Source organism: Xiphophorus hellerii, chromosome 4 (genome assembly GCF_003331165.1).
Source record: "Xiphophorus hellerii strain 12219 chromosome 4, Xiphophorus_hellerii-4.1, whole genome shotgun sequence".
In the NCBI taxonomy this organism is placed as follows: domain Eukaryota; kingdom Metazoa; phylum Chordata; class Actinopteri; order Cyprinodontiformes; family Poeciliidae; genus Xiphophorus; species Xiphophorus hellerii.
The window spans coordinates 12,180,919-12,194,883 of NC_045675.1; the positions used below are offsets into that span (position 1 = coordinate 12,180,919).

General features: G+C 37.0%; 1 protein-coding gene across 1 annotated transcript in view; it reads left to right on the forward strand.

Annotated features, from left to right (window-relative positions):
• Positions 1 to 428: 428 nt before the first annotated feature.
• LOC116718720 (intersectin-2-like) overlaps positions 429 to 13,965 on the forward strand; it is a 46,345-nt gene continuing 32,808 nt past the window's right edge. Inside the window, 6 exon segments of the mRNA XM_032560926.1 lie at positions 429 to 664; positions 11,099 to 11,157; positions 11,955 to 12,047; positions 12,131 to 12,194; positions 12,299 to 12,471; positions 13,446 to 13,697. Coding sequence (XP_032416817.1) covers positions 11,151 to 11,157; positions 11,955 to 12,047; positions 12,131 to 12,194; positions 12,299 to 12,471; positions 13,446 to 13,697 — 589 coding nt within the window. The 5' untranslated portion in view covers positions 429 to 664; positions 11,099 to 11,150.

Consider the following 13,965-nt stretch of genomic DNA (forward strand, 5'->3'; position numbering starts at 1 on the left):
AAAATATTGACCAATAGTGGCAGATCTATCTATCTATCTATCTATCTATCTATCTATCTATCTATCTATCTATCTATCTATCTATCTATCTATCTATCTATCTATCTATCTATCTATCTATCTATCTATCTAATTTATTTAATACTTGTTTCTTTTTTTTTAAGTTGTGTCCCCACCTCCCCCCAAAAAAATAATTTCAACTTGCTGCTCCCTTAAAAATTGTCTGTGGCCGCCAGTTTTCCTCTGTAAAATTAGCGATAAAATCAGTAAATTCCTCCTTTAACGTGAACAAACGACAGTCCTTTCTGTGCTGCTGTGTCTTTTGTCTCTCCGTGTCCCGTCCTCTCCCCTGTGTGTCCATCTGTGGAGCTGGTATCCCTCCCTTTCTCTCCGTCTCCTCCCACCGCGGTCGGTGGGACGTTAACTGAGCCCCGCTGCCTCCGGCGAACACTCGTCGTCGTCAGCCATGTTGTTGGTGTGACACACGGAGCTGTCAGCAACAGGTTCCCAGAGTTCACCAGCGTGGGTAAAACTCACCACCCTCGACTCTCCGTGGACAGTGAACTTGACAGCGTGTTCGAGGAAGCGTCCAGAAGTGTTGAGGGATACTTTTGAGGCGGCTCGGAAGTTGGTGTTTTCTCTGGTTTGACCGTGGGAGAGAAAGGTACTCGAGCTAAACTGATTGTCTAAGCACGACTGTAACTTTGACGTTAGCTTTGTAAAGAAACAAAACGATGACTTTTAACTTTTATTTATACTTTGAGCAATAAATAGTCCCGGTATGTTTGCTTGTGTCGTAACTTTTGATTCCAGGAAATGTGCTGGAAAAAAATGATGTTTGTAGGGAGTGATGGATCTCCTCTCTGCTGATCCCCAAACTGGCTGGAGCTGTAGTTCGGTTAGCTAGCTAAGTTCTGTTCTCATTAGCTTGATATGTTCGTGGACTCTTGCAGGTTCGGTGTGGATGGGTTCTTCTATAAGATCAGGCCTGTTTGCTGGAAAGTTTGCAAAGGCAGATTTGCCGGAAAGTCTCTTAAATTCCTCTCGGTTGAAACTAGTCAAACAGGTTGCAGGTCTCAGTGAGTGGTGACAAGTGATCAGGGAATGTAACTCTATCAGTTCATCAACAGACACATAGAGGCTGGCGGATTGTCTGCAGAAAGGAGAGGTCTGTAGAGAGTGACTGTGCAGGTTTGGCTTTGATATTCAGCCTGTTGTGAGCTTTCAAAGCCAGGAGAGGATAAACATAAACCCAGTCTTTAGATATGTTAACAAAACTTTCAAAAGAGTTTAAAACAGCCTTTTAATTTCAGTTTAAAAAATACTTTATGTATCCTAAAGAGAAATTAAACTATCTTCAGAGAGTTGCTATGGATGGTGATGCTGTGGGCATTAAGGATCTCTGGTAGCAGTCAGTCTAGCAGCAAATTTGAAGAGGCCTCTGACCAAAGACTGTTTCTGTCTCGTGGCTATTAGTGTTTCCATTACAAATGTGCGCAAATCTTTTTCTATATTCTGCTAATGCAAAAAAAAACAAAAACAAAAGAAACACAGCTTTGCAATTGCAGTGTTTCCATTAAATAAGAAATTAAATTAAAATCACATGTGAATAAGCTGGTTCACGCCATAAGTTGTTAAAAATAATGGCGGCGATGGATGTAAACTATTACTTGATACATAAGGGTGCACCGATTTATCGGCCAGCCGTTTTCCTTAATTTTGGGAGATTGGCTGTTAATTGCACGTGAAGCCGATCTTATCTATTTCAGCAAAGGTCTTAATATCAACCGCTGTCCTCTTCTGCTCTCTGGTTAGAGGGGTTTGACTGACAGGCCGGTCCTCCAGGTCACTTTTGCAGTTAACAATAGTCACCATACTGTTGCCAACTCAGTGATTTTCTTCCTATATTTAGAAATATTTCATACAAAAAAAAAGTTGGTATCACCCAGAATCTGAATCAGCAGGTCAGGCCTTTATAAAATTGGTAATTACTGATTCGCCAGAAAACTGCAATCGGTGCACTCCAAATGATATGCATTCATAATTCAACCATGGCGCTAACACTCATCATCTATCAACCATCATCCTTCCTGTTGTCTCCTTCATCCTTTTTTTGACCGTTGATCATGTGACTTGGTTTATGCGAAAGAAGTGTTTTGATACCTCTGAGAAACCACTTCATCCTAGAGCAAGAACTTTTTATTCAAAAACATGTTGTTTTTTTTCTACAACTGTCTTGTTTCCATTAAGCAAATTTTATTCATTCAATTTGTGCATTTTTATGGTTAATGGAATCGTAGCTTCTTTTATACTTTGCAAACAGCTCAATTTTCTGGCAGCAGAGACGATATTTCACAGTAACATTTCCTGGATGACTCAATCAGTTGGCAAGCACTGCTAATCCACCTCACTTGGTTTTGCCACTCCACTTGAAATCTCTGTTGGACCGAAAGCCAGAGAAAGAGAGAGAGTGATGTTGGGGTTAAGATAATAATAAGATCAGATAAAAGTAATATGAAGTTGTTTTTGAATATGGCTGCATGATATTACGTCAACATGTAATTGTGATGTTATTGTGCTATTGTGATGGTATTAGTTGGGTTTAATAAAACTGTTTCTTATCATTTCTTTATTTTCCATCAAAGCTATGTGAGTTTTAGCTATATAGTTAATAAAATCTCCTTCTGTCGAAACATCTGCGTTTAACTGAAGCAGAGAAGCTGTGTCAGCGCTGTGGTTGTGGGTAGAGAAATCTTATTGGTAAATATCCGTTATCAGCCTTTATAGCAATATTAATATTGAATGTCGATATTGGCTCAAAGGGTATCAGAAAAAGAGAATGTCTTCCCTTGAAAGAAGTTTGGATTCAGCTAGAATTATTTTTTTAAATAACAAATGATAGGTTAATCCTAAAATTACGAGAGAAATTCTTCTCGATATTTGCAGGAATCTGCACCTTAGTTGGTCTGATTAAGCATGAACATAGCTGGATTTTTTTTCTATATAGGTACTTGAAGACGTTAGCTGATTTTTTTTTTTTTTTTTTACCAAACTCTGCTCATCTTCCGGTATGATGTTTCAACATCCAACTTCGCTTTTCTGCTGGTGTTGTTTTCATTGTGGTTAGAGTGTTTTTATTATATTAGACCACAATCAGAGAGACTGGTTATTTTATAGCAGATAAATCAAACTGCAATGTCTTGCTATGTTTGCACTTGTGCTCATTATATTGCAATAATCTACAAGTTTACAATCTCACAAACCTAAGGCTGTGGAAATGCAAAACAACCACTGAAAGACATAATGAGGGATTTAAAATGCACAAATCAACCAAATCTGAGACAAAGTTTAACCCAAAATAACCAGTTAAAACATGGAAAAACTGGGAAAACATATTCCATCCAAAATAAGTCATATTGACTATAAAGAGAGAGGCTGGAAAATTTTCATTTGAGCAAGACATAAACGGTCAAAAATTAAAGATGTACCAATCAATCTGCTTTGCATCTGAATCTGTTTTTATTCTTGACTGGCTGTTTGGTCCGAATACTCATTATTCCTACTCAATAAACTTTTGACATGTCAAAAATAAAAAATTCCCACTATTCACAAACTCAACGTAAATGTATTGTATTTCTTGATTTTTTTTGTTGGATTTAAAACTTTTTTTATATAATCTGTAGTAGTTGCAGTGTTGTTGGTTGTTGCCTATATGGGTCTCGATATTGAATCAACAGCTTTCACGTGACAATGCTCAGGTATCTGTTGAATAATCATCTTTATAGGATAAATCCACTAAAAAACTAAATATTCTACATTTTCCTCATATTTTTCTCCAATTTTTTGCTAGCTTTATGATAGTTGGTGAGTTTCTCAGAAACTTATTTTTCAGAAATCTTATTTTGTTGCCACAATAAAAGCACCTAAGATAATGTTGATCGAGCATTGCAATATGTCCACAGAATGGCTGGAAAACCAGTTCAAAATACTATTTTTCCCAGTGCTTTCTTCAGTTTATGTGCAAATCAGGGTGGGTCAAAGCAGGGAAGGGCAAGCCTTGCCTCTTAAAAAAACAGAATCCAGCAGAACAAACAGTGAAGCTAATCCAATCTTTTAAATCTCAGTTCAAGCCTAGCAAACACCACAGTTGGGTTTCTGCCTAATGGGGAGAAATATCATGATTTTTGGTGAATTTATGTCTCTGAAATGCATGAAAAGATAAATGAGACGCTCTCAGAAGGATAAGTCATCAAGCAGAAATAGTGTTGTGGTTTACGCTGATGTCATTATTATGAGGTCATTGTGAGAGGCGGCTGAATTTCAATTTCATTTCAGTACTATAGCCAGTTGGACAGTACTTGTTTCTGAGAAAATATTAATTAAGAGGCAGTGGAGCACAAACGGCTGCTTATTTGCTCAAGTTATTAGATTTGGTTAGAGAAAAAGAAAAAAAAACTGGTAAAATGCTGTTATTTTTTATTTTTTCTACTTTTCTTGGTCAAATCTCAAAGAGAAAAAGCAAATTAAGCAAAAAAGGGAGATAGCAGGGAAAGCTACATGTTCAGCACTGCTGCTGCTGTTGAAGCAGATAAGGTCAGAGCCAGCTGAGATATTTATCCAACACTTCTCTGTTGTGTGTATATACTGAGTTAAAGACAGAAACGTCCCGGTCCGAAGCAGAACTAATACAGGAGAGGTTTAACCATGAACCCAGATCAAAAGTAGAGACTGAGACCACACTCTGAGGAAGTGGGGTGTTTATTTTACTGCCGCTGCACAAGTTCACCAAGAAGCTTCCTGTGACTTTGGAAAAAATGACTTTCATCTTTTCAGTGAATTAAAGGAAATATGCAAACGCTTATTAATGATGAACTTCAGCTAACAATGGCATTTGTTGAGTATTACTGTGTTATTAGTTAGTTTCTGTATAATAATGCTTAATTTAGAGGGGATATGAAAAATGAAAGATGGACATACCTGGCTTTTCTTGGTCAGTTTCCAAGTCTGAGGTCTTTATTCAGATTTTTGACTAATATCTACTTCTTTTTTTTTTAAAGACTAGTGCAGGGGCATCAAATTTTCATTTTGGGCCATATCAAAGTGTTCTTAAAGGACCGGTTGTGCCAGAATGTATTGATAAAACCAGTTAAACTAATTGGAACAGCTACTTATTAAAATATCAATAAATAGCTGTTCCTCCAGGATTCTGTGATTTTATTTGTATTTTTTCAAGCAAAATTGTAGATTTTGTAGTACCAATTTAGAAATGTTTAGGAATTTTTACGACATTTGCTCTAATGTATGATGTTAAATATGACATTTTACTACCCGTATCAATTATGAACTATAAAATCAAGTAAGGCTGAGGCAGTAGTCACTTCAGTTCAATGTTTTTGTCCAATTTTTTTAGAAAATTTGCAGTGAAATCAGAAAAATTGTGGAGATTTGTTGATTTAGCTTGAATTTAGCAGATTTGTGAAAAACTGGAAGGACTTACACCTGATGAAATGTGGAGTGTAGAAGGCCACATAAAAAGCTACGGCGGGTCAGATTTGGCCAATAAAAATATAAACATTAAACAGTTGTTTTAATCTCTGGCCTCATTAAAATAAAGTCTCAATATTTCCTAAACTTGTCAGACAATTGTTGCTTTTTTATTTTTTTGGTACAGAAAAAAACATTGCACCTGACTGACTTTTTCTCTGAAAATGCTAGCTATCAATCAGTCAGCGTTTGAGTCAAACTGTGAATGCTGGTTATCGTATTAGTGCTGTAATGATTCCTTGAATGATTCGAGTACCTCAATTATTAAAATTCCTCGTGGAAAATTACATGCCTCAAAGCTTTGTTAAATTATGTTTTATTATTTAGCGCACCGCGTTCCAGGCAGGTGATTATTTATGTTGCACAGCGCTCTCACTTCCATCTATGAGTTTCTGACGAAAATTTTCAAGTTAAGACTGGGGGGATTTTATTTGATGAAAATGTCTGGGTTTTCATTGTTTTTTGGGGATTCAGAAGCGCTCTACACTTAAATGCTTCACCACCTCCGCATGTCTGTGCAAGAGCCATTTCATAAATGACATATTAGGAGTCAACATGATTCATATTTCTATTTATGTGCCGAACCGTGACAGCAGTAATGGGACTACTGAAACTGGTTCTGGTTTACGTTTGAGCAGTGGGGATACACGGAGATTACAAAATAGGCAAACATTATTAATGTGAGTGAGAGTTCGGTGACAAAAATAACACACCAGAGTATGGTGTGTTTAGCAGCCACACAGCGGCTTTGCAGTGGCCAGTTGCTACATGCTACTGTCTACCGATTAGTATAAGAGCCTCGGATATGAAAAGGGTTTAGCACATTTGACATTTGTTTGTTTTTACATATTTATGTATATACTTGTTAATATTACCACTCTTTATCCACCGACATAATCCTACATTTACTACATGTATAATCCAGACGTATAACAATAAAGGTGTTTGAAAACAAACATGGATCTGGTGCAGACACACACATTTTATCAGTGTAAACAAGAATTTAGTCCATTCAGATGTATTCAACTGCAGCCCTGTGCAAATTCTGCTTTTGGTAATTTTACATAATTTCTTTAGTAATCTGCATCAGGATAGGTTGCACCACTCTGCTTCATTGCTTCACTATTTGGTAGCTGTCAGCTGATAAACATTTTCTTCAGTGCTGTTTGTTTTTAGTGTAATTAGAAAGAATGCACTACGTCACTGCTGGTGTACAGAGAAAGTTGGTTTTCATGGAAAGTGGAGCTCCAGTAGCTGACCATTGCCCTGATTCCATCTGACTTTATCGTAATGCAAATAGTGACTCATTCAGCAGATCAAGACCTCAGTGTAGACTCAGAGGAAAAGCGCAGGATGGTTTCTAAAAGTATTTGCATGAGGTTTGCAAAGCTGCGTCTGCTCCTAAAGTCAGCTGTTCTGTAGGTCAGGAAGACGCGAAACCTCAAAGCAGACAGTCTTAGTGATTCATTAAAAATCCTACAGTGTAATATTCTCATCAGCTCATCAATCTCACAGCTTAAGACTGATCACTCCAAATACTAAAACCTCAGAACTCTGTTTACTTCAGCTTTGGCGAGACAGAAAATGCTCCAGACTCATACTTGCTCTTGCATTTTGTTTTATGCTATGTGTTTTTGAACATATTGATTATAAAGCAGTAAAAAGCATCTTAGTTGCCCTGGCCTTCTTGCTGATTTAGTAGATCTGCCCACACAGTGACTTATGCTACCTGATATCAGAGAGACTTTTCAACCGTAGGAGGCTGCAGTTGGTTGGAGAAAATCCAAAACTTGTTAATTTTATTGTAGTCATGTTTAAATCTGGTGTCAAACAGTGGAGAAGAGCACACTGGTTGTTATGTAATATTATCCATTAACCACAAGGTCCTTATTGCAAAGTCATCAGGGTTTCCCAGGGTGTATTATAAGCCTGGCGGGCTGCCAGGCTTTACTTGCTCCCCCATCAGGCTAAGCATTGTTTGTTTGTTTGCAGTTTTGAAGGACAAATATGTTTACAGAGACTTCATAATAATTTTTTTGTTTTTGTTCTTTTGTTTTATTTGTCTTGGATATTTAAGATGTCTTCCCAGTTCCTGTGTTAAATGTTCTTCAGAATTAAAGTGTATTGAAATTTGAGGATGTTTTCTTGCATTATTATGATGTAATTACCATTATATTACTTTAAAATAGTTTGAAAACAATATTATCGTTTATCGCAATAACCTCTGGGACAATTTAAAATTTGTTATTGTGACAGGCCTAGTTGTATCTAATGGAAAAAATGTATGGCATTATGTCTGCGTATCAGAAACGTTTTGCTAGCATAGTTGACATTTTCTATAATTGTTGGCAATAATGTTGTAGTACCTCAAGGCTCTACAGTTGACCCTCTGATTTTTTATTTTATTTATTTTTTATCAGTTTATTAATGACTTTCTTGAAGTTTGTGTCCTGAAGAATGTTTTTTTTTCAATGTCTATAAATGGAGTTGCAGACATTCAAGAATCAGGAAGAAGACCTGATTTAGGAGTAACAATGAAAATGTAGCTTGCTTTAGGAGCAATTTAGCTGCAAAACTTTATAGATGAATTATTTCACATTTAAATTATTGCATCACCTAAATGACGAAATCTTTCCATCTTGTCGTCATATCTTTCATCTGCCAGGTTTGCAGGTTTACCTGACACTGATTGATGCACATTGACCCATTTTACATAAAATAATGAAATGAATGACTTTTCTGGGAATTTCAGTTCTGCTTGTCTGCTGCGCAGCTTGCTGCTCATTAACGAACTGGCTGCAGTTTTCCATTAGTGCCAGACTGCCAGTTGTCCACTTTATGTGCTCTTTATTGATTCAGTAGTATTATAGTTGGGATGCATACAGATACAACCTCTTACCTCCTTTCACACACCACATGAGCATCATATCTGTCAGTCAAACACAAATTGTGGGGATAAACTGTGTTGTATTTATTTTACAAAAGGAGTAAAACTTGAGTGGAAAACTTTGTGCTGGAGGTTTTTGTAACATGCAGCCAAATAATTGTCACCACAGGCACAGAGTTATTGATTTTTTTCATTAATTTTTTCTGTTTATGACTTCATTTTAGGATTGAATGATCAAACTAGGTAAAAGTTTGGTTTAGGTTATGGCTGGATGCTTAACTTCAATTACTTGACCAGTTTGCAGTTACAGAAAAAATTTAAATTACATTTACAAATTTAAATTACAGAAAAATTTGTTTCAAAAGTTTAAGATCTGAGCCGATCTGTAGGAATATGTTGCCAAAAAAACCCCCATACAAATACGTAAGAGGAAAATAATAATTATACATAAACAAAGAAAAAGAGAAAATAAAAAAGTTTGTTTATGTATAATTATTATTTTTCTCCTTTCTTAAAATTTGTTGCCAAGCAACACACTCCATAGTTCAGAGTGATGTCATCAAGCCCAAGGTCCACCATTTTGTTTTTCAAGCATGCTTACAGCAGGGGTGTCAAACTCCAGTCCTCGATGTCCTGCAGCTTTTAGATGTGCCTCTGCTGCAACACCTGAATAGAATAATTAGGTCATTAAGGCTCTGGAGAACTGATCTACACAAGGAGGAGGTAATTAAGCCATTTTACTCCAGTGTTTTGTACCTGTGGCACATCTAAAAACTGCAGGACAGCGGCCCTTGAGGACTGGAGTTTGACACCTGTGCTTTACAGCATCAATTTATTTATTAGGTTTCACAATATAAGGGTTGATTTATTATTTATTGCTACAGGCTAAAACAAACTGGAATAAACTCCTGGAAAATTGTAAAACATCCGAAACACTGGGTTCTTTTAAATCTAGACCGGGGGTCTTCAACCTGCGGCTCCGGAGCCACAAGTGGCTCTTTGAGTGACCCACAATGGCTCTTAATAACTCTGACTTAAATGATAAAGAATCAACTAATGTTTCTAAGTATAAATCTTAATACCAAATTCTGGTTCAATCAGTTTTTTCATGTAATAAGTGGATTTTCTATGACAGGATGACACTAAAAATACCAGTTATATTATTTTAAGTTCTACTTTATTTGTAATTAAGTTGGCAATAATGTGCTTTTTTTATTTCATCAATTTCCACAGAAAGAAAGATATCAACCTTCCTATATTTATAAATCTTTATTCTGAAACTCAAAAACAGAACTAAAATGTGGACCTTTAAAGTAAAAATTTTTTCAAAGTAGCCTTTTATCAAAATAATTTAAATATGTGGTCCTGAACAAGTTTTAATGTGGTAATATGGTTCTTAGGATTGTAAAGGTCACAGACCAATGATCTAGACTGAAAGCCCATCTGTTTAGAGTTACCCTTGAACCATAATCAATAAAACTACTAAACATTTTGATATGTAATGATGGCACTTGGCAAAATGTAATGCTTCAGTAGTTGACTGTGTTCTCTGATTTTGTATTTTAGTGTTTTTATGATGTGAAGAAATCACTTTGAACTGCCTTGTTGCTGAAATGTGCTTTACAAATAAACTTGATGGACTGATAAATGTACATTAACCTTTTTGTGAAATTAGTATCATTGTCACGTCTACCAGTACCATTTTATGTGCTGAGAAATTCAGATGAACCTTTTAGCCATGGAATTAAAGAAGTAAAAAGTGAAAATAAAGGCTGAATGGACAAAATAATAAAGTTAAGAATGGAAGGACAGTTTATTGGACTCAATGAGAGGAGGATTGGCTACAGAGTGATGTGGAGACGGATAAGAGACAGATGGCAGGCAGCGGCCCGGTCCCTCCTCGCTGTTTTCTGCCCTTATGAGAGTAACAACCAGACCACAGGCTTCACTTTCACCCTTATTATGTTTCCTCTAATTAGCAAATAACTCGTGCAGCAGTAGAGTACTGAAATCATTTATTGGTCTGTAATATCTGCTTCCCTCCTGTGCTTAAATATTAATATATCTCCTTCAGTATCGCTTTTCTTGTCTGGGAACTTTTTTGACTGATGTTTAATGAGGAAATGTTTACCACTGTTTGGCATCGGACAGGAAGCTGAGCTGTGCAGAAAGACTTGAGCGTCTGTTTTCTTTGCATTATTTGAGGTGTGAATGCGCTTCTTCTTTTTCCTTATTTTGACCATTTCTCAGTGCCTGTAAATAAAAACTAAATTGTTGCTTGGAATTTCAGAGAGATGTTGTCAGTAATTCATAGAATAAAAGAACAATGTTCATTTTACTCAAACATAAACCAATAAAGAGTAAAACCAGAGAACTGATCATTTTAGGTGGCCTATTCATTTTTCCAGAGTTGTATATTATTATTATTTCTTGCATTTTGGTTGTGAAGCGTTTCTCTCTGTGTGGAGGATAGGGAAACATCTGAAGGGTTTGGGTCTTTGCCAATGTTCCCTGATTGAAGTGCGCAGGAGAAGCCTGTTTACGACCGCTGAGTGATCAGAATCGCTCTGCTCTTCCTCTGTGTGTGGCTCCTCGCCCGCCCTCGGTCCTGGCGCTGCTGGGGCAGCTGCAGCTCTGACTGATGGACTGTGACTTTGTGCTTTGCAGATGGCCGTGAGCGGTAGCTGAGGACGCCACTGGGAGTTCCCCCCTTGCAAATATGAATGGTAAGACCTCTGCAGTGTGTGTGTGGGTGTGGGTGTGTGTGTGTGTGTGAGGGAGGGGTAAATGAGCGAGTGTGTTGGTTTGCAAAGAAACATTGTTCTGCAGTTGTGCTGAGGCCAACACACTGTCAGCTCTTTTATTTTATTTTTCAGTTCTACTTTAAGTATTTTTTCTTGATGGCATATTTAAGTTTGAACTAATGCTTGTTTTCCTACTAAACCACTGAGTCTTGTTTAGCCGCCCTTGTTTCTGTAAATAATAATTAAAGGAATCGACTTGTGAGCGCTTCGTTATCAGTTCGTCAATAAACCAGTACATTCTCAACTCCTCACTACTGCTGATGTCGGCTTTTGTGTTCCTCCTTATCTATGCTCCCATGGGAGCACCATCTGTTTGCTTTTGTTCTTTCCTTTTTCTTTTCTGCTTTTCTTTTTTTTTGTCTGTTTTCCCTTTTTTAATTCCCCCCTATTTCTTTTCTCCTTTTTCTTTCTTCTGTTGTTTCTTTTCCTATTTTTCCCTTTTTTCCATTTTTCTTTTATAATTTTTTTTCTTTTTTCTTATTGTTTTTTCTTTTTTCTTTCTTCTTTTGTTTTTTCTTGTTTTCTTTTCTTTCTCTCCTTTTTTCCCTTTCCCCTTTTTCTTATTTTCTTTTTTCTTGTTTTCCTTTTTTCTTCTTTTTGTTTTACTCAAATAAATGAACTTTTCAACACTATTCTGATTTATAATGATGCTCCTGTTTTATTAGATTTGTCGGCCATGTTTGATTATTTAAAACTTATCAAATTGTATGTGACTGCAGGTGGTTCAGCTGTTTGGGCGATCTCCCCAGAGGAGAGGGACAAACATGACCAGAAGTTCGACACTCTCTCCCCGTCGATGGGATTCATCTCAGGTTCACACATTAAGACACTCTGATGCCTAATGTCCATCATTATTTCTCCCAGTTTAAAATGTTTTTATTGTTGTTTCATGTAGGAGAACAAGCCAGGAAGTTCTTCCTCCAGTCAGGACTCCCTCCCTCTGTTCTGGCTGAGATTTGGTACAAAACATAAATATTGACCCACTGGCAGAATTGGATAATACACTGTAATCATGAGGCACGGTTGTTTGATTTTATGGTGTGTTTTTTTTTTTGTCTCTCAGGGCTCTGGCCGACTTGAATCGGGATGGGAAGATGGACAGGTTGGAGTTTTCCATCGCTATGAAGCTCATAAAGCTCAAACTTCAGGGCACACAGCTTCCATCAACGCTGCCGATCATCATGAAGCAGCCTCCAGTGTCGGCTCCCGCCTCAGCCATGGCCAACGCGGCCTACGGTACGGCGTCGCTATTAATGATTTACCTTTTAAAATGCATTTCTTAAATTTAAAAGTTTGTTTTGGAAATTAAGGAGGGCTTAAATGACTAATCGTAGTAACTGTGATGGGTCAATTATTGAAATAATCGTCAACTAATTGTTAACTGGAGTGTGTGGACTCAAAAAAGGCCATTTGCTGTAACATCAACACCCTAAGAGTATTAATTAAGATGAAACGGTACAAAAATATCGTATATTTTGTATTTAAGGAAAAATAAAACCTTCTTTGTGGTAAATATGTTTTACCCAAAATTAATCTACTGGGAATTTTAGCTTCACCTGGTTCTGTAAAAAAAAAAAAATTGTTTAGCACCTTTTCATATTTAATTATTAATTAGTCAATTAAAAGATAATCAACAGATCAGCCATACACTGTATTGATAACTCAAGCAGGAAGAACTGAACTTTTCACATGTTAGAAGTATACAGATGCATTTTTTTGCTATAAAAGATTAATCACTAAATGTTACTGTTACTTCATTTTTGACTATAAAATGTTTTTTTTCTTATTTTAAAAAATAGATAAAATTTTTAGTTTTTATACTTAAAAACTAAAAATTAATAAATTTTACTGAATTTATACATTTAAGTACTTAAATAAAAACAATGCCAATTTTTCTTTTTTTTACACAATCAATTACTCATTTGAATAATCAATATAACAATCCTTTTTTTAAGGTTTTGTTGGCTCTAGTGGCCTTTATTTGAAAGTAGTTAGACAGGAAAGAGGGTAATAAGAGAGAGGGAAGACATGCGGCAAATGTCGCCAGGCCGGGAGTCGAGCCTGCGACCACCGCCACGAGGATTATGGCCTCAATATATGGGTCGTGCTTTGCCCCTGCCCCACCACAGCACCCCAGAACAATTATCAATTTCAGCCCCCACACCAAGTATTTGACTTGTTGGACGTAAACGTTTGATGGTTTGCTGCAGGTCTTGGTTCTGTGCCCATGATGGGAGGATCAAACTTCGCCATGTTGACCCCTCTCTCCATGGCGTCCCCTGGACTCTCACCTTTGACACCAATGACCGGCCTCAGCCCGATGGTTCCCACATCAGCAGGGATAAACCCACTAATCGCCTCCACCGCCACCAGGCCTCTGATGCCCACGATGGGGAACACGGGGCTGCCCAACGGCACCATGGGAATGCTCCAGCCGATGCTTGCTGGAGGTTTGAACACCGGTGTGTGATTTGTTTCTACATTAACCTCTGTTTCTTTCTTTGTGCATTTATGAAGAAACGTGTAGTTATCAGAACCCTTTGTTTTTGTTTTGTTTTGTTTTATTGGTGATAATGTTTGGTATTACAGTTTACACACCTGATAGATTTAAGTAGGGGGAGCTGCAGATTATCAAAGACTTGGAGCTCAAAACCAAAGATAAATTATCAAAACATCAGACCTGCTGCTCAAGGGTTCAGATGCTGCAACGCCAATAATTAACTAGATAAA